The 23,666-nt window shown below is 57.3% G+C and overlaps 1 protein-coding gene and 2 non-coding genes across 14 annotated transcripts in view; all 3 read left to right on the forward strand.

Moving 5' to 3' along the window:
• PRRC2B (proline rich coiled-coil 2B) overlaps positions 1 to 22,493 on the forward strand; it is an 85,321-nt gene extending 62,828 nt beyond the window's left edge. For 6 of the 12 annotated variants that reach the window (XM_074331207.1, XM_074331209.1, XM_074331211.1 and 3 more), the window contains 17 exons: positions 451 to 2,517; positions 3,755 to 3,939; positions 4,517 to 4,662; positions 5,212 to 5,353; positions 6,811 to 6,893; positions 7,439 to 7,627; positions 7,772 to 7,966; positions 8,394 to 8,480; positions 9,245 to 9,349; positions 9,472 to 9,664; positions 10,410 to 10,507; positions 11,465 to 11,592; positions 12,193 to 12,433; positions 14,132 to 14,308; positions 14,899 to 14,990; positions 17,010 to 17,091; positions 18,215 to 22,493. In XM_074331207.1, coding sequence (XP_074187308.1) covers positions 451 to 2,517; positions 3,755 to 3,939; positions 4,517 to 4,662; positions 5,212 to 5,353; positions 6,811 to 6,893; positions 7,439 to 7,627; positions 7,772 to 7,966; positions 8,394 to 8,480; positions 9,245 to 9,349; positions 9,472 to 9,664; positions 10,410 to 10,507; positions 11,465 to 11,592; positions 12,193 to 12,433; positions 14,132 to 14,308; positions 14,899 to 14,990; positions 17,010 to 17,091; positions 18,215 to 18,346 — 4,342 coding nt within the window. In that variant the 3' untranslated portion in view covers positions 18,347 to 22,493. Of the gene's footprint in view, positions 1 to 450; positions 2,518 to 3,754; positions 3,940 to 4,516; positions 4,663 to 5,211; positions 5,354 to 6,810; positions 6,894 to 7,438; positions 7,628 to 7,771; positions 7,967 to 8,393; positions 8,481 to 9,244; positions 9,350 to 9,471; positions 9,665 to 10,409; positions 10,508 to 10,796; positions 10,858 to 11,464; positions 11,593 to 12,192; positions 12,434 to 14,131; positions 14,309 to 14,898; positions 14,991 to 17,009; positions 17,092 to 18,214 lie in introns of those variants that run through there. The other 6 variants (XM_074331210.1, XM_074331212.1, XM_074331215.1 and 3 more) reach the window with 5 other exon arrangements.
• On the forward strand, positions 10,102 to 10,187 carry LOC141571414 (small nucleolar RNA SNORD62). The gene has a single exon (XR_012496157.1). It is a non-coding gene; the product is annotated as a small nucleolar RNA SNORD62 (small nucleolar RNA).
• On the forward strand, positions 13,206 to 13,291 carry LOC141571415 (small nucleolar RNA SNORD62). The gene has a single exon (XR_012496158.1). It is a non-coding gene; the product is annotated as a small nucleolar RNA SNORD62 (small nucleolar RNA).
• Positions 22,494 to 23,666: the final 1,173 nt, after the last annotated feature.

A 23,666-nucleotide genomic window follows, 5' to 3' on the forward strand; every position in this document is an offset into this window, starting at 1 on the left:
TCCTGGGTCAAAGGCAGATCTGAACCATAGGCAGGGGCAGGGGGTTGGGGGCTCACAGGGCAGGTGACATTGAGCACGTGGGTCATGGCTCCTTCCTGTGAAAATAAAGCAAGCTGACCCTACAGCCCAGTGCCCCAGACGTCTTGGACTCCCAGGCTGCATCTTGTTGTTCGAACCAGAGGATCCCAGCCGCTCTCTGTCTCTCGGGTGGCACGCTGAGTCCACCAGCAGCCACTGCATCTTCATTCTCTGCACTCCAGGGGCCACCGACCATCCATGCCCCGGCCGCTCTGAGACCTGATTAAAGATAGAGGAAATATTGGTGCTTATGTTTTTTTTTTGGTTTTTTTTTTTACATTTTTTTCTTTTTAAAACTAAGCTCTGTGTTCAGCATGGGAAGCAGGAACCAGGCTCCAATCACATTGACTGATTTTTCTGGTTCCTTTTCAGGAATGAAAGCTCTTACTCTGCCTCACCCGGAAGGTCAGGGGGCGTTCTAAGTACCCAGCGCAGTCTCCTTGAGGAGAGAGGGGACGAGCATTTGAGTGCTTTTGACAAGAAGGCCCAAGCAGACTTTGACAGCTGTGTCTCTTCTCAAAGAATAGGCCAGGAGCTTTTGTTTCCACCCCAAGAAAATGTGCAGGAAGCAGGTGCTCCTGGGGTTCACACCCCAAACCTCAGGTGTTCCCCACTGGAGCCCGACTTTGCCCCAGCTGAGAAAAAGCCAGACTATAGCAATTGGGACGTTAGCCACCAGCCCAAGGCCGCTGACACAGCCAACGGTGTCGAGAAGGAGGTGCCCCAGGAGGAGCCGCCCTTTAATGTCTCCTCCTGGGAGAAGGAAGGGAGCCCCAGTAAGCAGCCGCCCCTGGAGCCCGAGTGGACTCCTGAGTCCCGGGGCTCCGGCAGCCAGAACCCGGAGCAGACCAGCAGGACCCGGAGGTCAGGACCCATCAAGAAACCCGTCCTAAAAGCCCTCAAGGTGGAAGACAAGGAGAAGGAACTGGAGAAGAGCAAGCAGGAGCTGGGGGAGGAGAGCACGCGCCTGGCCAAAGAGAAAGCTCCGACTCACCAGGCCGGAAAGGACGAGGATGAGAACAGCCCCCCGCCAGCCCACTCCCCGCCCCCAGCCTTGGGGGACCAGGGCTTGGCCCGCATTTATTTGGGCCACGAGGCCAGCAAGTCTGAGGAGGACGAGAAGCCTGACCGGGCTTGGGAGACCAGACCCTCCCGGGAGCCCAGCGACACGCCCCCAACAAAGAGGAATAACTGGATCTTCATTGACGAGGAGCAGGCCTTTGGGGGCAGAGGGCAGGCCCGGGGCCGCGGCCGCGGTTTCAGAGAATTCACTTTCCGTGGCCGGCCTGCTGGTGGCAGTGGCCCTGGCATCTGCAGTGGAGGGGTCCTTGGGGCGCGGGGCGTCTACACCAACAGCCAGAGAAGTGGCCGAGGCCGGGGCCTGCGAGAGTTCAGCCAGCCGGAGGACTTCCCCAGAGCCAAGCCCCGGCGTCGCATTGCCAGCGAGACCCACAGCGAGGGCTCCGAGTATGAAGAGCTGCCCAAGCGGCGTCGGCAGAGGGGCTTGGAGAACGGCGGCGAAGGCCCCCTGCTGGGCCGGGAGGAGGGCGCCTCGAAGAAGGGCGACTTCAGAGACTCTTGGCGGTCCAACAAGATGTGCTCCGAGGAGCACAGTGGTCCGGACGCCAAGACCCGGGGCCCGCGGGCCTTCGGACGTGCCCTGCCTCCCCGGCTGAGCAATTGCGGATACGGGCGGCGAACCTTCGTGTCCAAAGAGTCAGCTCACTGGCAGAGCAAGAGTCCCGGTGCCTGCTGGCAGGAGGGCGGCCCTCCCGACGCGTGCGGCTCCCGGCAGCCCACCGACAGAGACTACACCCCAGACACCTACAGGCACTCGGACTCGTTTGGGGCCAGGGGCTTCGAGGAGAAGAGGTCCTTCTTCCAAGACGACCATGCGGCAGATTCTGAAAATGCAGAGAACCGGCCCTTCAGGAGAAGGCGCCCCCCACGCCAGGACAAACCCCCTCGCTTCCGGCGCCTCAGGCAGGAGCGGGAATCCTTGGGCCTGTGGGGGCCTGAGGAGGAGCCTCCCCTGCTGGCGGGTCAGTGGCCGGGCAGGTCCAAGCTCTGTCCTGGGGACAAGAGCGGCGTCGTGGGCCGCAGGTCCCCCGAGCTCTCCTACCAGAACTCCTCTGACCACGCCAACGAAGAGTGGGAGACAGCGTCCGAGAGCAGTGACTTCAGCGAGAGGCGGGAGCGGCAAGAAGGCCCTGGGGCTGAGCCGGGCTCCCAGGGGGGCAGCAGCCTGCCTGGGACCAGTTTGGGGGAGAAGAAGGAGCTGGCCAAGAGGAGCTTCTCCAGTCAGAGACCCCTGGTGGACAGACAGAGCCGGAAGCTGGAGCCGGGAGGGTTTGGGGAGAAGTCTGTTAGGCCAGGTGGTGGTGACACTTCTCCCCGTTATGATTGCCAACAGAATGGGACGCCTTTGAAAGCCAAAAGGTAAAACAAAAACAAACTCCAGGTTCTTTGTTGCTGTTGTCCTGTTGTTCAGCAGTTTTAAGCAGCACTTCATGCATGCATGTGCCACCCTGTGTCAGGTGCCCGACTGCCCTCTGCTCCAGGAGGGCGGCTGCCCCCAAAGGCCGCTGTGTCTCCATCACTTGCTCCTGCACCGCTTGTCTGCTTCTCTGTGGCGTTTGGTGGTTGTTGTGGCTTGAAAACTGAAACCAAAACTATAGTCCCTACCCCAGTGGTCCTGTTATGGTGGCTGTCCTAGCACCTGTCCCCAGGGTTCCGCCTTCACATGTGCCCCCGGGGTCCCGCCAAGGCCACTGTGGGAGAGTGTATTGTCTGTGTGCGGGGCCTGCTGAGCACCGGTCAGCCCACCAGGTTCCTCTGCTCCCGGGCTGCTGCCGGCAGCATCCTGCTGGGGCATTGCCGGCCGCCTGGCCCCGCAGAGGAGATATGGCAGCGCTTCAGGGATTGCCATGTGGTGTAGTAAGAGCCAGGCAGTAGCAACAGGGAGTGGGCCAGCATTTCTTGCCCAGAATTAGATGCTTTGAGGTGGATAGTCTGTGCTCCGTGTCAGCTTGTTGCCCCGGAATCGGGGGAGGGGACAGCACATGTAGGGAGCATTCCCGACCAAGCACAGGCCACGCCTCAGCACACTGAGGATGACAGCGTCACACCTCCTGTGTTTAGGATTCAGGGCACAGAAACCTGGTATGCTTAAGTCTTAGCCCACAAGGAGCCACAGGACAGGGCTTCTTCTTTCAGGTGTCAGTCTAGCGGTCCAGGACTCACATGCCGAGACTTGGCTCTGCTTCTGATTTCCGCCCCAGGAGCCTTGTGGTAGGGCAGGGCCTCAGCTCCTTGCTGGTCAGTCTCGTGTCCTAGGAGCAGAAACTTCTGCCACTGTTCTAAGCAGCACGTCGTTCCTTTCTGGAGCCCTGCTGAGTGTGGCGTCCTGGGGAAGAAGAGAAGCACTGAGCTCTGGGCAGGCTGGGGAGCAGGCAGGTGGAGCTGTGCTGCAGAGTGCGGCGGGGGCGGCCTCGCACGTGGGCCTGAGCGCGACGCGCTGTTGCCAGTGAGCAGCTTCCACGGGCAGAGGGGATGGTGGAAGGAGATGGGCGCGGGGCAGGGCACGTGTGTGCGTGTGGTATGCTTATGCCGTTGTTGATTCTCGCTCACCCAGCCTGTGGCCGGAGGAGCTGACAAGAGCCTCCTTCCTTTACAGGTCCCCAGATGAGGCCTTGCCCGGAGGCGTTGGGAGCAGCCACTACACCCTGGAGCGGGCAGCCCACACCACCTCAGACACCCCTGAGGCCTCCTGTGAAAAGGCAGAGAAGGAGGCCAAGCTGGCTGCTCAGAGAGCAGGCGAGCAGGGAGAGGCCCGGAAACAGTTTGACCTGAACTATGGAAGTGAGTCTGGGGCCTCCGTCTGGGGGGAGAAGCGCCCAGTGAAACTCAGGCCCCCGGCTCTGGGCTGCTGAGTCGCCCTTTCACTGAATATCTTGGCCCCTGGGCAGGCCTGGGGCGACATTCAGGGCTTCGGTGGTGAGCAGAACAGGTACGACTCCTGCCCTTGCACTGCTCACAGCCTTGCCAAACCCTCATAACAGCCCTGCGGTGCCCCTGTTTCAAAGAGGGGGAACCCGAGGCCCAGGGAGGTTGAGTGGGTTTTCCAGGGTCACATGGCTGGTTAGGAGCAGAGCTGGGACTTAAAAGTGTGCCTGTCTCCAAAGGCAGTTTTCTTAACCGTGGTGTTTCTTAAGCTTCTTGGGTTTGAGATAACAGTGTGTCGGGGTGTGGAGAGAGTGTAGAAACCCCGGTTGGGCTCTGTGGACCCTGGTGAATGCAGAGCGGCTCCTTGGAGGTGTCAGGCCAGGCACTGCCCAGCCTCCGGAGCTGAGCCCCTGAGGAGATGTCAGGTCCTGTAGGGTTGGGTTGACCTTGGCTTCTGGTGAATGGAACCCTGTCCCCTGAAATCTTGGTTTAGATTCCCTCATTGAGAATTGCGGGTCCAGCCCTGGAGAGGAGAGGGAGGTGGGCTCCCTGGTGGGTGAAGGCTTCATCGAAGTGCTCACCAAGAAGCAGCGCCGCCTGCTGGAGGAAGAGAGGAGGAAGAAGGAGCAAGCTGGGCAGGTGAGGGGCGGGCCGCGCCCAGCGCGGGGGGGACCAGAGCCGCGATGAGAGTTTGCAATTAAACCCTCCCTTCCTAAGCAGGGAACGGAAGCCCCCTATCCCTGCAGCTCTGTGGGAGCAGGTGGCAGCATGTCTGTTCTCAAAGAGTGGGACTTGTCACGGTGATGACAGCTGAAACGGCCAAGCAGGGTGCAGACCGTCAATAGCCCCGGGGCGTTCTCCCACTGCGCCTCGCCTGAGTGGGACGAGACTTGTCCCTGGGAGTCACGAGGGGCGGGGACCCTGTCCTCAGATGGAGTTGGTGGGGCACTGCCCATGGCCCTGTTGTCCGAGTTCAGACCACACAGTCCATGGCCATCGGCCCTCCCCACGTGCGGTTTGTTAGACTCTCAGTCACACATGGCGGGGGACTTGAGAGACGAGTGTGTTGGCATCTCCCGAGCAAGTCCTGGTAGCGGGTTTTGGTGCCTCGGGCTCTTTTCCTGGGGAGAGTTTGTCATTCTTCATGCCTGACATGGAGGCTGGCCTCCGTCACCTGTTTCTCCTTAGGTGCCTGTCAAAGGTCGAGGTCTTTCCTCCCGTATTCCTCCTCGGTTTGCGAAAAAGCAGAACAGCTTGTGCCTGGAGCAGGGTGATGTGACTGTGCCTGGCAGCAGCCTGGGCACCGAGATCTGGGAGAGCAGCAGCCAAGGTGAGAGCGGGCGCTGGGCTCGGGGTGCGGCTGCGGCTCACGCGCTCTTCTGGGGCTCTTCCTGCCGCTGGACCCCCAGTATGTGTCCAGTGCTAGACGCGGCCTTTGCGCCTGTAGCCGCTGAGCCCATGGGAACTTCCCTGCCTAGAATGTGGCATTCCACGTGTCCAGTGATGTGGAGAAGGGTGGCCCCGGTGCCCACCCAGCTCAGGGCACTCAGGGCGTCGGCTTGGCATTCTTTACTTTGTAGAAGAGCAACCGATGACAAGCACAGGTGGGAGGAGAGCAGAGAGGCCAGATGCGTTGCCTGTGCCATGTGCCCTTTTCCCTTCACGCTCCCCTCGTAGGACAGACGGGAGATTGGAGCGATGTGGGCCTTGCTCTTTGGGAAATTTGTTTCTCTAAACTTTAAGAAAGAAATTTCATATCCAATGCTATCTTTCTGGTAACTTCTTGTTTTAACATACAAAACCACTGTAACTGAGCATGTTCTTGAATGCCCACCTTGGGCAGGGCCCTGCAGTTGTAGCGCCCCTCACAGGACGTGCACAAACCATCCATTTCCGGTTTATTTTACACAAAGAAGCTGAGGCTTTCAGAGTGAAGTGACTTTGCCCCAGAGCCACATGACAAACACCCAATACTCTGGCTTCTGGGCCTTGATTCTTTCATTTTTACCACGTGGCCTGTCCTCATGTTCCTGGTTAAAACCTTGGTTCCAACACATTGCAAATTAACATTGGAAAATATTCAACTCTACCTGAAAGTACGATAATCTGTTAATGAAGTGTTTACCTCAGTCAGCTAGGTAGTGTGTGTGAGTGACAGGTGTGGTATAAATGCCCAGAAACTCCTGCCCGCCCATCTGGTCAGTGGACTGGACACAGGAGCTGTCTTCTGTCGGGCCTCCCTCCAGCTTCCGCAGTGCCTCACACGTGGCTCCGACCTGGGGTCCAGGGAGAGCTTGAGAGGACCCCTGGGTCTTAACGGCACGTGAAGTTCTGTGTATGTGCACAGGCTCCGTGCCTTCTGTGGGAATCTCAGTGGTCTTTGAGCAAACACAATTTGAGTAATAGTGGCTTGGATCTTTCAAAGACTTTGTAGCAGCTGCCAGTTTGTAGAAATAAGTAGTTGGCCTAAGTGAAGGAAAGCTTCAGCACAGCAGAGAGCGTGACACGGGATCCTAGCAGCAGTGAACAAACGTTGCTGGTGTGTTTACTAGAGCATCTATCTAATGGGTGAAATAATGAGAAGCGCGTGTATTGAAATCTGTCTGAGGATGTTGGGAAGTTGGGTAAAGCTCGCTGACCTGCCCTGTGTGTCAGATCTCGTCAGTAGCGTGTCAGGGGCCGGGGGGGCAGTGAGAGGACTTGAGCTCGTGTCAGCTGCCCCTGTGCTTGTCTTTCCAGCCTGGTTCTCCTCTTTGATGTCCTGATTCTGTCTTCCTCCCTTGGCAGCCCTCCCCGTTCAGGCCTCCACCAGCGACTCCTGGACTAAAGCCGCCACTGCCTTCAACAGCACCGAGCCTGGCTCTGCTGAGGTGAGTGGCTGCTGAGCTGCCTGTGCCGTGTGTGTGCTCACCATCCACATGGTGAGCTCGTTCTGGGCCTTGGTCCTCCCAGCGACCTGCCAGGCTCTCTCGGCCGCAGCAGCTGAGCCTGCACCCAAGGCCATTTACACAGGCCCTGGCTTGTTGCTGCCCTTCAGTCTTGATTTTTGCTCTGTGAGGTACCTGTGTGAGAGGGAGGAAGAGAGGGGATGACCAGGAACCCACCCTGTTGGGGCGAGCAAATGAGAGTCTCTCCTTCAAACCTGGGATGCTGGTCACACTGGTTTGGGTCACAAGGGGAATGTGTGGCAGTCTCGGTCCAGGTCCCCTGCGTATTCCGTGGTTATGAGCTTGGCAGGGTTAGTGCATTTGGCCGTGCGTCTTAGCTGTCAGGTCAGGACCCAAATCAGGACAGGGCTGCACAGGCAGGCGGTTTGGGGGAGACGCTACTTGGTGCCAAACGCAGTCTCGCTTCCTGGATGGCTGCGTCTTGGAGGCCAGGGTCAGGGCTCTAACCCGTCTTGTACCTTGTACAGCAGGGTTTTAAGAGCAGTCAGGGGGACAGTGGTGTCGACCTGAGCGCCGAGTCGCGAGAGTCGTCTGCGACCTCGTCACAGCGCAGCTCCCCGTACGGCACTCTGAAACCAGAGGAGATGGGCGGGCCGGGCCTGGACCCCAAGGCCGACGGCCACAAGGAGCAGGCTCAGAAGCAGTCCGAGCAAAAGGTAACCCGCGGTCCGGTTCCCGGGGCCAACGCCTGGGCAGAGGGGTTGTTGTGGTTTGTCTTCTGCCCCGATTCGGGCGCTGAGAAGCCATAGATCGGGGTCAGCCTAGTCCGTGTATCTCAGCGTCTCTGCTTTTCCGTCAAGGATTCAGAACAAGGCTCAGGACAGAGCAAGGAGCACAGACCTGGACCCATCGGCAATGAGCGTTCTCTGAAAAACAGAAAGGGCTCGGAGGGGGCTGAGCGGCTGCAAGGGGCCGTCCCGCCTGTTAACGGGGTGGAGATTCACGTGGACTCCGTGCTTCCCGTGCCGCCCATCGAGTTTGGAGTCAGCCCAAAAGTGAGGCTGGGATTGGTTTCCTTTCGTCCTTTTGTTTTTGTACTTGGAAAGGAGGGAGGAGGGGCTTGGACAGGGCTGTCTCCCAGGAAGAGCAAGGAGGTGGGAGCCGAGCAGCACTGCAGAGAGCGAGCTGGCGTGGAGTCTGGACGGAGGTGCCAGTGAGCTGCCTTGTCCAGCGGGGTCTTGGGCAGAGCAGGCCTCATCCCCACTGTCTGTTGGGCCGGCCAGTGGGCAGTGGGCAGGAGCAAGGAGACAGGCTAAGGGCTGGCATTCTTTTGTTGTGCCGTCGGGAAACATTTGGCCATGCTTCTCATGTGCTGAATGCTTCTTAGTGGATTTTGTGAGTCGCCGAGACTGGATCGGTTTCCTGTGCGTCTCCACTGAGAGTGAGCCCGGAGGATTTCAGTGGCTCTTCCCTTTCCTACAGGATTCCGACTTCAGCTTGCCGCCGGGCTCGGCCACTGGTCCCGCAGGGAATCCGGTTGTCAAGCTCCAGGACGCCTTGGCCAGTAACGTAAGTCAGCGCCTCCCCCTCCAGCTCTGGGGTCCCTTGCTCACAGGCCCTGGGACAGGAGAGCCTCGTGTGGTGTCGGGGACCAGAGGGGCTAAACCTACCCCGTCTTTGGGGGCAGGCAGACCTGGGTTTGAATCATGTCACAGTTTCTGCCATATTTCCCTGAAAATAAGACCAGGTCTTATATTAATTTTTGCTCCAAAAGACGCATTAGGGCTGATGTTCAGGGGATGGCCTCCTGAAAAATCACACTGGAGCCTATTTTCCAGTTAGGGCTTATTTTCGGGGAAACACAGTATTTTGAGGATGCCGGGCTCACCAAGTACTCAGAGGTTTCCCAGAATCCCTGTAATGTGCTGAGGGGCACCACACATCCGAGGAGGGGGACCTAGCAGTTGTATTTCCCAACTTACATTCCCAGGGACCTCTTTTTCACAGTCTCGAGGGGGCTAGATAGCACCTGCAGGTCTCCAAGCCAGGGAGTGGGTGGCTGCGGGCTGGCAGCCAGTCGTGTTTATGTTGCCGACACACGACTGCCCCTGCTGGGGGCTCTGGAGGGTGTGGGTATGGAGGTGGCTCTTCGGGGACTTCTGTCAGGGAGCCCCTGAAGGCAGCTGTTGGGAGGTGATAAACTGGTCTCGGCGGCCGCCTGCTTCATCTTGGTGGTCTTAAGTGCGTACGAGCAGCACTGAAGGGGCATTTGATACGTTGTCCCGCGAGCTTCCTCTGTGCCTGTTTGTGTGTCATGGTTTCCGGTCCCCCAGGCCGGGCTAACACCGAGCATCCCCATCCTGCGCCGCGATCACCACATCCAGAGGGCCATCGGCCTCTCCCAGACGTCCTTCCCCACCGCCGACCTCACTCTAAAGGTAACGCTGCCCGCGAGGAGGCAGGGGGAGCAGCCCCGTTACCCGCGGGGCCTAGACTGCTGCTGCCCACTGCCTGCCTCCCTGTGGTAACTTGCGTCTCTCTCCTCCCCTTGCCGCCGAAGATGGAGTCTGCGCGCAAGGCGTGGGAAAACTCGCCCAGTTTGCCGGAGCAGAGCTCTCCAGGAGGCGCTGGCTCGGGCCTCCAGCCCCCGTCGTCTGTGGGGGCCTCCGGCGGGGTCAACTACAGCTCCTTCGGTGGTGTGTCCATGCCTCCCATGCCTGTGGCCTCTGTGGCGCCTTCTGCTTCTCTTCCAGGTGTGTCTTCCCAAGCTGGCTCAGGGCGCCTTCCCCACTCACTCCAAAGAAACGGGGGACAAGTGGGGGTTTGTTTCTAGTCGAGGTGATCATAGGTGACCCGCACTTCCTGCCCCCTGCTCTGGGAAGCAGGACCCTGTGACTCCTGGAGCGGGGAGTGAGCAGAGTTGGCTTTGTGTCGGATCCCGGTCACATGTGGGGGCCGTGTGGCCTCCACCAGGGAGCAGCTCAGCTCTGAGCTGTGGCCCCCGCTCTGTAAGTCAGCTGGGTGACAATGGCATTCTGTGGGGTAGCCACGCCCATGAGCGGAGGTCATACCTGGGGAGTGCTTTGTGCTGCCTGAATCCTCTGTCAGCGGGAGCCGTGGTTATCTTTACTGCCACCGTTCTCGTCACTGTCTTGGTGCCCAAAGGGACTTGGAGGGCCAGCTGCTGAGGTCTCTGTGATGCAATTCCAATAGATCCTTCTGACCCTCCACTGTGGACTCAATAGCAGGGAGATGAAGAGGAAGGTGACTGAGAGACCAAGGCAGCCCTTGATGGCAGGGGAGCCCCTCTTCCTGGGCCCTGGTGCTGAGGGTGGCGCCAAGGGTGCTACAGGGGCTCAGGGCCACAGCAGGGGACTGGGCAGGCCCCACGCACACACCCTCCCACCGATTACCCGGGAGAGCGTGCACGTACCCTAAAGGGACCCTCAGGAACGGCAGGACCTGATTGTGTTCTCTCTCCTTGGGTTCTGTCTCCAGGCAACCACCTGCCGCCTCTCTACCTGGATGGCCATGTGTTTGCAAGTCAGCCCCGGCTGGTTCCTCAGACGATACCTCAGCAGCAGAGTTACCAACAGGTGATGACAGCAGGCCAGGTGGGACGGTGGGGGCCAGGGGTGCGGCACAGGGTGTAAGGACTTTCTTCGTTTATTCGCCGTCTGTCTCATTTTCTGTACCCCTCACATGTAATGCCAACACTGGGCATGTCATGGCAGCTAGTCAATGTCTGTTGAATGAATAAACGAGAGACAAGGAAGAAGAATGGAGCTCAGTGCTCCAGACTCCGCTTAGTTTTCCTTTCTCAGCATTCTCCTTCCTGTGTCCAAGCTGGGGAATTAGCTGAAACCAATTCTCTTTGGTGATCAGGTCTCCTTCTGATGAAGAGAAGAAAGGCCTAGACTCCCAGGCATCGGTGCATTAGAAAGAGGTAGTTTTAGAAACGAGCAGGTATTGTTTCTATGCAGGATTGGTGTACTTTCTCTGCTGCAAGGGGATGATTTCTGGAAGTCCCTGCCCTGAAGCTGGTGCGGGGCCTTTCGAATGGTCCAGCACCCCAGACCTGTGTGCCTGTGCAGACCAGGATGGTGGGGCTCTCGGGCGGGGGCGCTGCTCGAAGTACAGATTCGGGGCAGAGGACAGAGGCCTCGGCCTGTCCTGACCTCTTTTGAAGACGTGTTCTTAAATGTCAGTGTTTAGTTTTGCAACATGTTGAGCTTCACGTAACTGGATCATACTGGTGTATTCTTCCTTCTGTGCATCGTCCAGTCCCGTTAGGTGTCTGAGCTCCACCTCTGTGGACATGTGTAGCTAGGATTCGTTCTTGCTGCCAGCAGAGGAATGGACTGGGGGTGGGGTCGCTACCACAGTTTTGCTTTTTTCCAAGAGCAAAAGAAGCCCAGGAAGGACATGCTTGAATTTGCATTTTGGGTGCTGTTCCAGCTGCCACTGGGAGAGGGGCCAGGGGGAGGGCGGAGGAGGGGGGTGAGGGAAGCCAACTCGGAAGGCACTGCAGTGACCGCCCGGCTCCCCCACAGGCTGCCGCTGCCCAGCAGATCCCGATTTCCCTTCACACGTCTCTGCAGGCTCCAGCCCAGCTCGGCCTGAGGGGCGGGCTCCCGGTGTCCCAGTCCCAGGAGATCTTCAGCTCGTTGCAGCCCTTCAGGTGAGATGGGAGGGCGAGGGGGCTGGCAGCTCACAGCCAGAGCTTCAGACCTTTGTGGCCTGCGCACGTGCTGGCCTTTCCTCCTGCTCTGGTCCCTGCTTCTCTGATTTGGGGCGGGTGTGGGGATGGTTACCGTCACCTACAGGACACTGATAACTGCTATAGGAGAGCCGGTGGGCCTGACTCATCCGTGGTGGGCCTTGTTTTTCCTTCCCCGTCACCCTGCCCCCTTCCTGCTCCTCCGTTCTCTGCCCTGCCCACCCCTCCCTCCGTCCCTGCCTTCAGCCCGTTCCTTCAGTGTCTGATGTCTGGTGCTTTTGGCATCACATAGGTTTTCCTGTGCCCCGTACAGCCTGATGTGTCCATTTGTTTAACCCAGGGAGGTCAAACTGTGGTCCTTAGACCTGCACCATCAGCAGCGTCTAGGAGGTTGTTATAAATGCAAATTCTCAGGCCCCTTGCCAAACCTTCTGAGTCAGAACCTCGAGGGGTGGGGCCCGCAGTTGTTTTCACGAGCTCCCCGGGGGTTCTGCTGCAGCTCCAGTGAGCGCTGCGCTGTTGTCTCTGCCCCTGCCCCTGAGCGTCTGTCTGGCTTTGCAGATCCCAGGTGTACATGCACCCCAGCCTGTCACCGCCCAGCACCATGATTCTCTCTGGAGGCACAGCCTTGAAGCCTCCGTACTCGGCGTTCCCCGGCATGCAGCCCTTGGAGATGGTGAAGCCCCAGTCCGGCTCCCCCTACCAGCCCATGAGCGGAAACCAAGCCCTGGTCTACGAGAGCCAGCTCGGCCAGGCTGCCAGTCTGGGCGCCTCTCAGATGTTGGATGCCCAGCTCCCACAGGTCAGGAAGCCAGTCACGGACACCCCCAAACTCTAGGCTCGTCCCCTCGTGCCTGCCTCTCCCTCCTGTCTGCCTCTGCGTGCTGACCCACGCTCTGTGTGTAGCCACTGTGACTGGTCCTTGGGCTGCTTGACCCAGGCCAGGTGCTCAGCCTCTTCTGAATAGTCCCATCACCTCTTTGTCCCCGAGACCTGGCTTCTCCTAAGAGTACTGCTTCTCCTGCAGCCTGTCTCCCCGGCCTCGGACTGTGGGGCTTGGAGGTGGGGTGAGTGTCCTCTGTGTCCTCACTGATGGTTCCCACTCCTTCCAGATTTATATCTTCAGCCCAGATCTGTCTTCTGGGCCTCAGCTCAACCAGTGGGCTGTCCACATCTCTGCTCTAATATGTCAAGGCATCAAATTCGTGCAAACATCACATCCAAAATGTGGGTTCCTTCCTGGTACTTGAGGTTGTCCGGTCCGTGTCAGCCTTGGGTCCCTGCTTCCCTCGCACACCCTCTGATCCTTCCGCAGGTCCTGTTGGCTCTGCATTTGGGAGTCCAGTCATTTCTTGTCCCCTCCACCCACCACCCTGTCCAGGCTGCTGCAGGAGCCCCTGCCAGTCTCTGCTTCTGCTGCTGGGCCGGCTCTCCATTCTCAGCACAGCAGCCAGGGGCCTAAAACACGAGGCAGGTCACAGCATGCCGAGCCAGCGCTCCAGAAATGGCCTCGCCTCCTTTGGCACTTGTGCACGAGGGGTGTGGGGCCTGGTGGCCCAGCTGCCTGCCACACGTCTCAGTGATGCAATCCCAATAGATCCTTCTGACCCTCCACTGTGGACTCAATAGCAGGGAGATGAAGAGGAAGGTGACTGAGAGACGGAATGTGGCCCACCCCTGTCCCCTGTCCCCTGTCCCCAGCGTCTCCAGGCCCACCTCTCAGCCACCTTGTTCTGGACATTAGAAGTGGTCACTTAGGCCTTGCAGTCGCCCCACTGTTCTTGCATCGTGATGTGCTTCAGAAGCATCCAGGGGACTCCGGTTTGGTTCCCAGAACCTGGCTGAGTCCTGTCCTTTGTCACCTTTGGAGGCAGAATACTGCAGGGCTTTGGCCTTTCTGTGCCGCGCAGAAGGATGCAAAGGCACTTCCTATACAGCTCTCACCTCCTGGAACTGACTCGGACAGAGCTTCCTGACCTGCCCTCACTCCCCACCCACCCCCCTGCCCACACACAGGGTTTGCTGTCTGCACTGTGCACTCTAGGTGCCCTGTAACTGTGTCCGGCGTGTCACTGCATGGCCACCACATTTCTGGGTCTGACAGTGTCCTGGTGCTTCCCCAGCACATATGTGCATTCAGTGAGCCATTGTTGGGTGAACGCAAGAAGGGGTGGGGACACAGGGCCCTTTGTAGACTCGGAGAGGAACCGCTCACTCACGCAGTGGCGTGCTGTCTGCTGCTGGCTCAGTCCTGCGGTTTCCTCGCTGGCTCTGTATTGCAGCCGCAGACCCGCCCCCTCCCGCCTCGTGGGAATCGAGGCTCCTCTCTTCTGCATGCTAGTAGGAGCCCAGAATCCTCCCCACGGTGGGAAGGCCTCGCTTTCATTCTTCCAAAATAAGAACCTGGAGGAAAACGTGGTTGTGCGTGGGTGCATGTGGAAACTGGTGTGTGGCCGCTTCCCCACCATTCTTCCTCCTAACTGTCCCTGTTGTCCTGCAGCTGACAATGCCCCTGCCCGGCTCCCAGCTGCCTCTGCCTCGTTACGGCTCCGGGCAGCAGCCCCTGATCCTGCCACAGTCCATCCAGCTGCCACAGGGGCAGAGCCTGTCTGTCGGGGCCCCCCGGAGGATTCTTCCACCCGGATCCCAGCCTTCGGTCCTTAACACCAGCAGAGAGGTGAGCACGACCCCCCTGCTGTGATCCTCGGGGGCTCCTTGTCCTGTCAACACTTTCAAGTCAGTCAAGAACCACTGTTGTGGCAGAAAACAAGGGGTGCAAGCTCCTGGCCTCTCCACACCCCGCATTCCCTGCTCGTTGGGAAGTCCTCTTAGGACTTTACCTGTAAGCTAGCGACGTAACGAGCTGGGTGTGCGTGAGATGCCCGAGCTGACAGGGAGGTATGTGTGAGCAGTGGCTGAGTCCTCACCGTGGCCGAGGACGCACCTGGAGGCCTGAATAGAACATGTCTGGGGCTGAGGTTCAGGCACCTGCATTCCTCACTCACTGGCTTCTGGGGCTTCGGCTGAGGATGGCCTCTGGGGTGGAGGGGTCGATGTCACAGCTTGGCCAGTGACCCGTGGCGGTGCACAGCCCACTCCCTGCCCGGGATGGTTCCTGCTTCTACGGAAAAGCCCTCCAACCTGGATGGGAGGGAGGGAGCGCAGGTTCCTTTAGAAGATGCCTCTCTATCCCGAAATTCTTGTGGGCCCACACTTGTTCCACCCAGGGCAGGTCAGATGGCAGCGTTCATTTCCTGGTCTCTTTAGTCTTCTCAGATGGAGATGAAGGGCTTCCACTTTGCCGACAGTAAACAGAATGTTCCTTCAGGAGGTTCCGTGCCGTCACCACAGACCTACAGGTAAAGAAAGACCCGGGGGGTGAATGCCGCAGAGCTGAGCTCTGGCATGGATGGGAGTCTGGGCTTCAGCAGAATCCGAGGGCCCCGGGAGGGCAGCACAAGCGCACTGAGACTGGGTGCCCCTTGTGGGCCGATGTGTCACCATGGAGTTTCAGTGCTGGGACACCCTCGTGCTGTAGTTAGCCACGGGAAAACCAGGAATTGGGGTCATCATCATAAAATGCTCTGGCTTGGGAGAGGAGAGCTTTCTGGAAAGTAGGAAAAGGAACAGCAAATGTTTTAATAGAGTCGGGACCGACCCTGACTACTCACAGCTTTCTCAGCAGCTTTTACAAAAGGATTCACCGGCCGAGAAGGCACACACCCTGGGAGGGGAGGAGAGTTTCCTTTCCCGGGGCCCCTGGACTGGCTCTCTGACCCTGCCAGGACTGGTTACTCCTGGGCCTGTGGGGCCACGCTTTACACAGAACCCAGTGGCACCTTCTCCTCGCTTCCTCTACCTGTCTCCACCTCCAGTAACTTCTTAGGCCCCTTAACTGGATTCGGACATGGCTTTCTATGAATTACTTTGTTGAATTACTTCTATATTGAGAAGTCAGGGAACCTGTGGTTCTGTAGGGCTGGGAAGACAGCATGCTCTGGCTTTGGGCCCAGGGGGTGGTCCAGTCGACTCTTGTTACATGTTTGTAAATGAGCTACACAGACATGCGTTGCTTGTCATGCCCCGTGAGAGGCCAGCAGCGGGGCTCCAGAGCGTAGCAGCCCTGACCGACTGTGGAGCTCTCACAGATCAGATCACCATCTCGGCGAGCAATTCTTGTCATGGCCACTGCCCCACTGCTCCTGGTGTCGAGGCTGCGTCCTCCTGTCCCATCATTCCATCCTTCCAACTGCATTTCCAGAGAAAGGGATTTTTGTGAAATTTTCCCCATTTCATCATCTTATTTTCATTCTTTCGGCTTCACTTATTTTTGTCTGTTAGTTTGCTTTGTTTTCCAATCGTATTTTTCACATAAGCCAAGACAATAGAACTGTACGAAAAATATATGTGGGCAGCAGCACAGAACAATGAGTGTAGTTTGAAAGAAAGAAGGAAGCTTTGAGTTTAAACGTGCTGTCGTTTCCCAGCTGTCATAGGCTGACTCAGCAGCATCAGCTGCAGAGCCTTCCCCAGGCACATCCAGAAACGGAAGATCACGTAACAAGAGTCGCCTGTGTCCATGTAGTGTAGCCATGGCAGCAGCTTCATTCCCTGGAGACTATTTAGAAAATACAGCCTTTGTTTTGTTGGTGTTTCACTGGGGTTGGGAAAATTGGTGTAGTTTTACGGAGCAGTGTTTCCCAAGTTTTCTGGAAATGGGGCTTCTGAGTAAGGCATACCCTGCCTAAAAGGGGTTCCCTGGTCAGGTCCGGTGGGGGGTGGTGCGTGTGGGGCAGCTGTGCCCCCCCCCATGCACTGTCCAGAGTCCTACTGAACTCTGCACACAGCACTTCTTACACTTTCTGACGACGGAATCGTTTTTTCACATAGCACCTACTTAACGTCTCTGAGAACTAGCTGTCTGGCAATGGAACACGTTTAGAAAGATGCTCTACCTGTTCCTTCCTTTTGGTATCTCTCTCCACCCCACACCCCACCAAAAAAAGTGCAGACCAGAAAACACTCCGCATACTTCTTACATCGGGTTTATAGACCTTTTGTCTGCTCATAGAATCATGTTGGTCCAGACCCTCCAAACCCTGAGAAACAGTTAGTGTCCATCCGTCTGTCCGTCCATCCAGTCAGCGTCAGCCCACAGCAGGCAATCAGCCTCTGCCCCTCGGGTGCGTCTCCATGGCTATGTTGGAGGTGCCAGGCTGTCGGTGATGACTGCCCTCAGCCCTCTGCACTCTGGCTGTCCGAGGTCTTTCTCTTCCTCCGACGGGAGGTCTGTGAGCCCAACAGGGCCAGCGCGCCGGGCTTGACTCCGTCTCCATGGTGACGCGTGTGTTCTCACCCCCTGCCTTTGGTTTTTTCAGGCCTAGCTCTGCTAGCCCCAGTGGGAAGCCCTCTGGATCAGCAGTTAACATGGGCTCTGTGCAGGGACACTACGTTCAACAGGTAGAAGATGGCTTTCCAGACCCTGCAGCCCCGGGCGCTTAGGCCCGTCTCCAAGCGCCAAAAGAGAAGGGACTCCCCAGCCCTTTGCGTGCGCCTCTCGTAAAGAGAGACGTGCCCTACGCTCAGAGCACGGCGCCGGGCGCCTGGAGCCCGGGTCCCTCCTGCCGAGGGCGTTGCGCCTCCTGACAGGCGTCTGGATCCTTCCTTGTCCTGCAGAGAAGGGAGGATGCGTTCTGAGGAGACGCCGCCGGAAGGTGGACTCTCCCGCGTAGCGATTGGGCTTGAAGGCGCTGGGACGGGGTTAGGTCTGTGGGTCAGCTCTGGGAGCCGGGCGCGTGTGCGAGCGTGTGCGTGCCCGCTCTAGTAAGTGCCACGGCTCGTCTTTGTCCGGCCGGGAGGGCTCCAGGTGGAATGGCGTTTCCCCATTTCATAATGGAAGGTATTTCTCAGTGTCTTTGCCATCTGGCACTGTCCTCTTCACTGCTACTCAGGCGTGGGTTTAACACAGCAGCATTCCTGGAAGGTTGACGGCTCATTCGCGCCTCCTGACTGGCTTCCCGGGAGGGTCGCTCCTGAATGGCTTGGACTGAGCTTCTAGAGCTTTCTTCCAGAGTCCACACCATGGTGTGGCGGGCATATTCGAGGCTGGTCACACTGACACACTCCCCTGTGCAGACCCGCAGATTAGTGGGACCCTGACTGGGAATCTCGAGGTCAGACTGGTCCTGGGGACGGTCTGACAGTGCGAGGCAGGGAGGACCAAGTCTGCCTAGAGGCCTGCGCGCCTCAGCAGGGCCTTTGCCACCTGTGCGCATGAGGTGCACTGATTTGAAGGGCCTTCCAGCCGGGCGTGGGTGTGCTGCTCCTGCAGAGGCCCTTGGGCACAGCTCCCCAGAGGGCCCAGCGTCCTCCCGCCTCCGAATCAGCGCCCTGGGGAGGGAGCAGCAGTGTCACCATGTCCCTGCTAGGAGAGTCACTTCTGAGTCTGTCCTCGCCCGAAGGACGGACTTGTTAGGGTAGCTTTCTCCGTGACTCAGGAGCAGGCGTTGGGGGTGGGACTGTGTATGCAGACAGCTGTTTCTGCATGAGGGTAACTTCTCTGTCCCCATTCATCTGTCCAAAGGCAAAACGAGTGGATGAAAAACCCAGCCTGGGAGCCGTGACGCTGCAGGAGGCCTCCTCGGCCGCCTCCCAGATGAAGCGAACCGGAGCCATCAAGCCTCGGGCGGTGAAAGTGGAGGAGAGCAAGGCCTGAAGGTGCTCGGCCGGCCACACCTCGCCCCATGAGGATAGTGCCGCCACTTGGGCTCGGTGCCCAGGATGCTCCGAAACTCAGCAGACCTGCCGTCCACCTTCCTGGCCTGGACTGAGAGACCTCCCTTCTCCTCTCCACTCCCGAAAACTCCATTGTCCAGCCAGCTTGCACCTGGACCTGTGGCGTTGACCTGCTTGCTTTAATACGAAACAAACAAACAGTAGCGGCTCCCTTCCGGTCTCCCTCCACCCGTCCTGACAGTGATGACAGTAGCGTCCTGCCCTGCCCCTTGGCCCTGCTGCTCAGCCAGGGTGTGCTCAGCAGTGCTTCTTCCCCTCCCGGCCCCAGCACAGTGGTTTGGCAGCAGGGTCACTGTAGGTTGAGGCTTTTTGTTTTAAAAAGCAGCCAAGGTTTTCACAAAGGAGAAAGGAAAAGAAAACAAAACACAAGCTATGTGTGTATAGCTGGACTTTTATACGTTCTCCACCAGCCTCTCCCTGACCCCTCTTCTGTTCCAGTAGTTTCCTTTAACCTCTCTACTGTTTAGTTTGGTACATCACTGCGATACCTTAAGAGATGACTCATGCAACCCCTCCTTTCCTCAGTGGTTAAATTTTGAGGGTGTTTGCAAAAGGAAGAGGTTCCTTAAGACACAGCTCGTGAGCATTCTGAGGTGTAGCTGTGTGCTCCGAAGCAGTGACGAGAGCGGAAAGGGAGGCTGGTGTCTCAGTCGGGTCCCAGCCCCTGGCCCAATCTCCACAGGGAGCTTACAGGCAGCCCAGTGAGGCTGGTGCCGTGTTAGCATACGAATTACACAGAATTTCTGTCCTGGACTCTTCGAAAGCCAGTGGATACGCTGACTGCTGGCCCCAGAGGTGAATCGTGGAGATAGAAAGTTCCTGGTCTTTTCCGGTTTGGCCTGGACAGTGCAAGCTGACAGCACCACAGGCCCTCATCAGTGTCTCTGTGGGGCCCCAGCAGCTGCAGGGGCTGCTGTTCCCACACCACCCCTTTCCTGGGCGCCTTGCATAGTATGCCCTCCTCCTTCCTTCTTCCCAAGCGTCTTTCCCGCTGGGTGCCTCCGGTCCCTCCAGCCCTCACAGCTCCTGACTAGAAACCAGGAGGTATGTGCCCAGGTGACAGGAGTGCATAACGGGCAGCGTGGAAGGCTGCGGGCAGGGCTCCCTTTTCCTCCTTCCCTTCCAGCAGCAGACCCAGGTTGTTCCTGAGCCGGGGCAGGGTGTGTGCAGGGTGACGGGTTCCAAACAGACAGGCCAGCCTCCTGGGTCTGCAGAGCCGCCCCTAGCAAAACGTTCCTGTGAGCCATTTAATGCTGTTTGCCTCATTTGTTTTTTAAGTAAGAACTAGAAGGAAATTATCCCAGGTTCAGTCATTCCCAGGGAAGGGGAGGGGAAGTTCAACCTTCGAACATGCGCTTCAGAGTAGCTCGTCAGTCCTCTACCTAAAGGAGGTGCCCTCAGCACTGCTGGGGATCCAGGGAAGACCTGGCTTGGAGGACCAGCAGTCCAGCCTGTGTCACCACAGGTGACATCCGCTCAGGCTGGGTTCCTAAGCTGTGTCCAGTGCAGAACACGGGGAAAGAGCACCTTTAGAGCTGCTGAAGGATTCTCGGTGTTGCTCTTTACTGCTTTAAGGTTTCCGGCTCTCATCCCAGCATCGTCTGAGAGCCAGTTTTTTTGCGAGATGCTTTACTGCTTCATCTGTGGCTTTCAGCTTTCCCCGTCTTGCCTCCACCCGGAGACCTTACTTTTTCCTGCTTGTCTTTTTTTTTCTTCTTCATCTTCCTCTTTCCTCCGAAGTTTCCGCTCGAAGGGCTGCCCACTCTCACCTGCCCCTAGTGCTCATGTGCTCTGCCCTTCCTTCTCCCACAGGCGCCACCTGATGTCCCTGATGAGCTGCCCTGGCTGCAGCCCCGTTCCCCCCCCCCCCCCCGCCCCATTGCCCGGCTGCCCCCGTGGGAGCCACACGCGCACTGCTGCCTGTGCACTTAGAAACACGGCCAGACCCCACTCCTAATTCCAGTGCACATTGTGTGTCCCAAGGAGAAAAGGTTTTCTCGGTTTGAAATTCAGCAGAACCGTCCCGGGTGCTGTTACAGACTCAAGACGTCCCCTCAGGAGATCCTGCCATCAGAGTGACAGTACTTCCTGTTTGAGGAACATTTAAAGGGTCACCTGTTTTCCGGCCCTTTTCTCTACCCCTGTATCCCCCCCCCCAATAAAAACAAAACACTAGAATTTATTTATATGTATTGATGTTGTAGGTCTAGGTGAAGAAAAAGTACATGTTTCACTGCTCTATTTATATATAATGTCTGAGTTTTTCTGTGCAGGAAGGCCAGGAAATTGCATGTGAAGTTCAGTGCTTTCACCAACTCTGTGTGCCCAAGCTGCAGTCTCTTTCCCACTAAGATACAGGTTTTAAATTGGAGTCTGGGGACAGAGGGTAGGCCCAAGGCCTGCTCAACACCCCATCCCTTCCTTGGTCTGATTAAATGCAGTTTTTAGTGCAGAGATATTTTAAGGTGCAATACCTCTCTTCTGTGTGGTTTTAGAGCCAAGCTCAACGTCATAGGACTTAGGGGCTTATTTTGGTTTCAAACCCCCGTCCTCGGAGCGCAGGTCCATGCAGAGGCTTCTGCCGGGATGTCTTGGGGCCTTTGGCAGGAACAGACAAAAACCTGGACTTACCATTCCTGTTGCTCAGGTGGAGGTGGTGTCAGAGCCCTCTGCACCTCTGCCTGCTAAAATCGCCCTCCCTCCTGATGCTGGCAGCTTTGCTCTGGCCATTAATGGTGCAGCCCATTGCTGGGCAACCAGTGGCCCTGCAGTAGTGTCTGTCCCTGGTCAACTACTCTGTGGGGTGAGATCCCAGAGTGGGGTCGTGTGTCCAAGAGGCGTCATCCACCCACTGAGGACCTCTCTGCCAGCTGTATTTGGTCTGGTTTTCTTGACTCTTGTCCTCCCCGTCCCCCTTTTATCCACATTATTGTTTTCCAACTTGCAATTCATCCACTTCTGGTTCTAGGTTCCTTAAGGGGGAAAACAAAGAATAACTCACACAGAAACATATCTGTCCATTTCCAAAGCCGTGGTCTTTCCAGCCACTTCTAGGGATACTGAGGTATCCTGTTAAATGTCGGCATCCATTCTCTCCAGCTGTGCCCTTGCCCGTCTGCCTTCTGGATGGTTGTAAGGTTTGTGACTGATGCTCAGAGCCGTGTGTGGCAGACTGGTCAAGCCCCCCCGACCCTGCTGATAGGTTCCCCTCCACCAAGTCGCTGCACGTTGCCTTTCATCTGTTATTTGTCCGTTTTCACTAGCAGAGCAAGCTTGGGTTCGAAGGTCTATTGGAAATGGCCTTCGATAATCAAGGATACTAAGGTGTTTGTGCTTTGCCATTTTCTCTGGTGAATGGGAAATGCAGACTTCAGAAAGCCAGCCCTTCCTGTTAGAAAATGTGAGATGGACCTAAGACAAACAGATCACCCGGAACAGGAGTGGCGTGGTGTTGGGATCAGATACTGCCTGTCCCCTAGCCGTGCTCTCCACCGGGACCACCAGCATGGATTGGGCCAGTGAGCTTCCAGGCGCATCCAACCTGCTGTTCACCGTTTCTCCACCCGTTGGGTGGCCTCCAAGACGGTAGCATCCCTAGGGCCCTGTCTTCAGCATGTTACGAAGCCTCGGAGTAGAAATTTCTATTAAGGCTCTGTGTGGATGACTTTCTTCCATTATTTAAAGGGGATACTGTACTGTAAGCTTTTGACCTCATGCCTTGCATAGTAAAAAGGGTTTTTTGGGGGGGTTTTTCTTGAGGGGGTTTTGTTTCCTTTTGTTTTTATTTTGGCCTTTCCTCTCTGTGTCTTTTCATGTAGACCAGATATTTGAAAGGGCAGACGATGGCTAAAGGTGGAATGTGCGGCTTGTTTATACATTATTTTGGGGAAGCTTTTGCCTAGGATGGGAAATGGGATCATGGATTCACCAGGGCGCTCACCCTTCACCCTTTCCTTCCAATTCAGTACCTATTGTTTCTCCTTTCAAATATGTGATTGTACTAGCTCTTTCCATATGAAAGGATTCTCCTTATTTAAATAAAAAAAAAACAAAAAGCTAAAGCTGAACATGCTTTCTCAGGCTGTGTGTCCCTCAATTTTCTGTCATTTGACTAGAGACAAATGGAAGAGTTTTCACTTTAGAGACGGTTTACGTGGAAGTTAGGAGTTGGCTGAAATGCCTTAAAGCAATACGGGGGAGAAAAGATTGAAACCCATGGTTAAGGTGCATCTTCAAATGGGTTGGCTTTCACGCAAGTCCTCACTCTGCCCTGTGGATGGTATTGAGGGTGTGCGTGACTTCTGCCTGTCCTCTGCTCTTCCCCCACCTTCCCGTGAAAGGTGGGTGTGTCAGAGATAAGCATCTGCTTCCTTGTGTTCTGTTGGGGAGTCTAGTGTCCCTTTTGCCGGAAGGCGCGGATCGTGCTGCACGTTGGGAGAGGAAAGAGGACGACCAGGACCGGACAGTGAAGGATCAAGAGCTTGGGTTTGGGTCCAGGCAGTGCCAGTTCTGCCATCGCCTGTGTGGCCTTAGGGGACACTTCATTGCCCAGACCCACTGTGAAACGTGGGCTGTAACAGCACCTGCCTTGTGGGGTGGTGCAGATTCACAGACCTGGCGGGCCGCACTGAGCACAGCACCGGCACCAGTGAAGAATGGATACAATGTATAAACTACCCCCAAGTGAGTTGCACACTTTCCGCGCGGAAACCCTGCCCATCGGCAGACAGACTCCTTTCGAGCCCCTGGACTGGAAGGATGGGACCTGGCCTGGCCTCTCCCAGCTCCAGCGCCGCTCCCACTCCCTGGATTCGCCGCCCACAGGTGGGTCACAGGCTTCCGGAGGATGCAGGGCGCAGCCCCCGCGTCCCGGGCCCGGGGAGCCCTCTCGCCTCCGCGGGCGGAGCCCCCGCGCTCCTCCACAAGGTCGGCCGTCGTTACGTCCGCAGCGGCCTTTCTGTCCGTATTAACATACACGTAGACGAGGGGCTCAGAAGGGATGAGGTGGAGGGGAAGGGCTGTTCCTCCCGGTTCACCACCCCGGTCTCGATGCCGCTCCCACGACAATGCGGGAGCGCGTTCCCTCAACCGAAGGTGCTGCGTCCCGCGGCGGAGCGGGCCGGGCCAGGCTCGCGGGACACGGTGGGCCCGCGCCACGCTCAGCAACCTGCGGTAGTTTTAAAAGATACATGCGTGCTCAGGGGGCTCGAGGAACACCACACCCGCTCCTAACACGCTAG

The sequence above is a fragment of the Rhinolophus sinicus genome, linkage group LG04, assembly GCF_036562045.2.
Source record: "Rhinolophus sinicus isolate RSC01 linkage group LG04, ASM3656204v1, whole genome shotgun sequence".
NCBI lineage: Eukaryota > Metazoa > Chordata > Mammalia > Chiroptera > Rhinolophidae > Rhinolophus > Rhinolophus sinicus.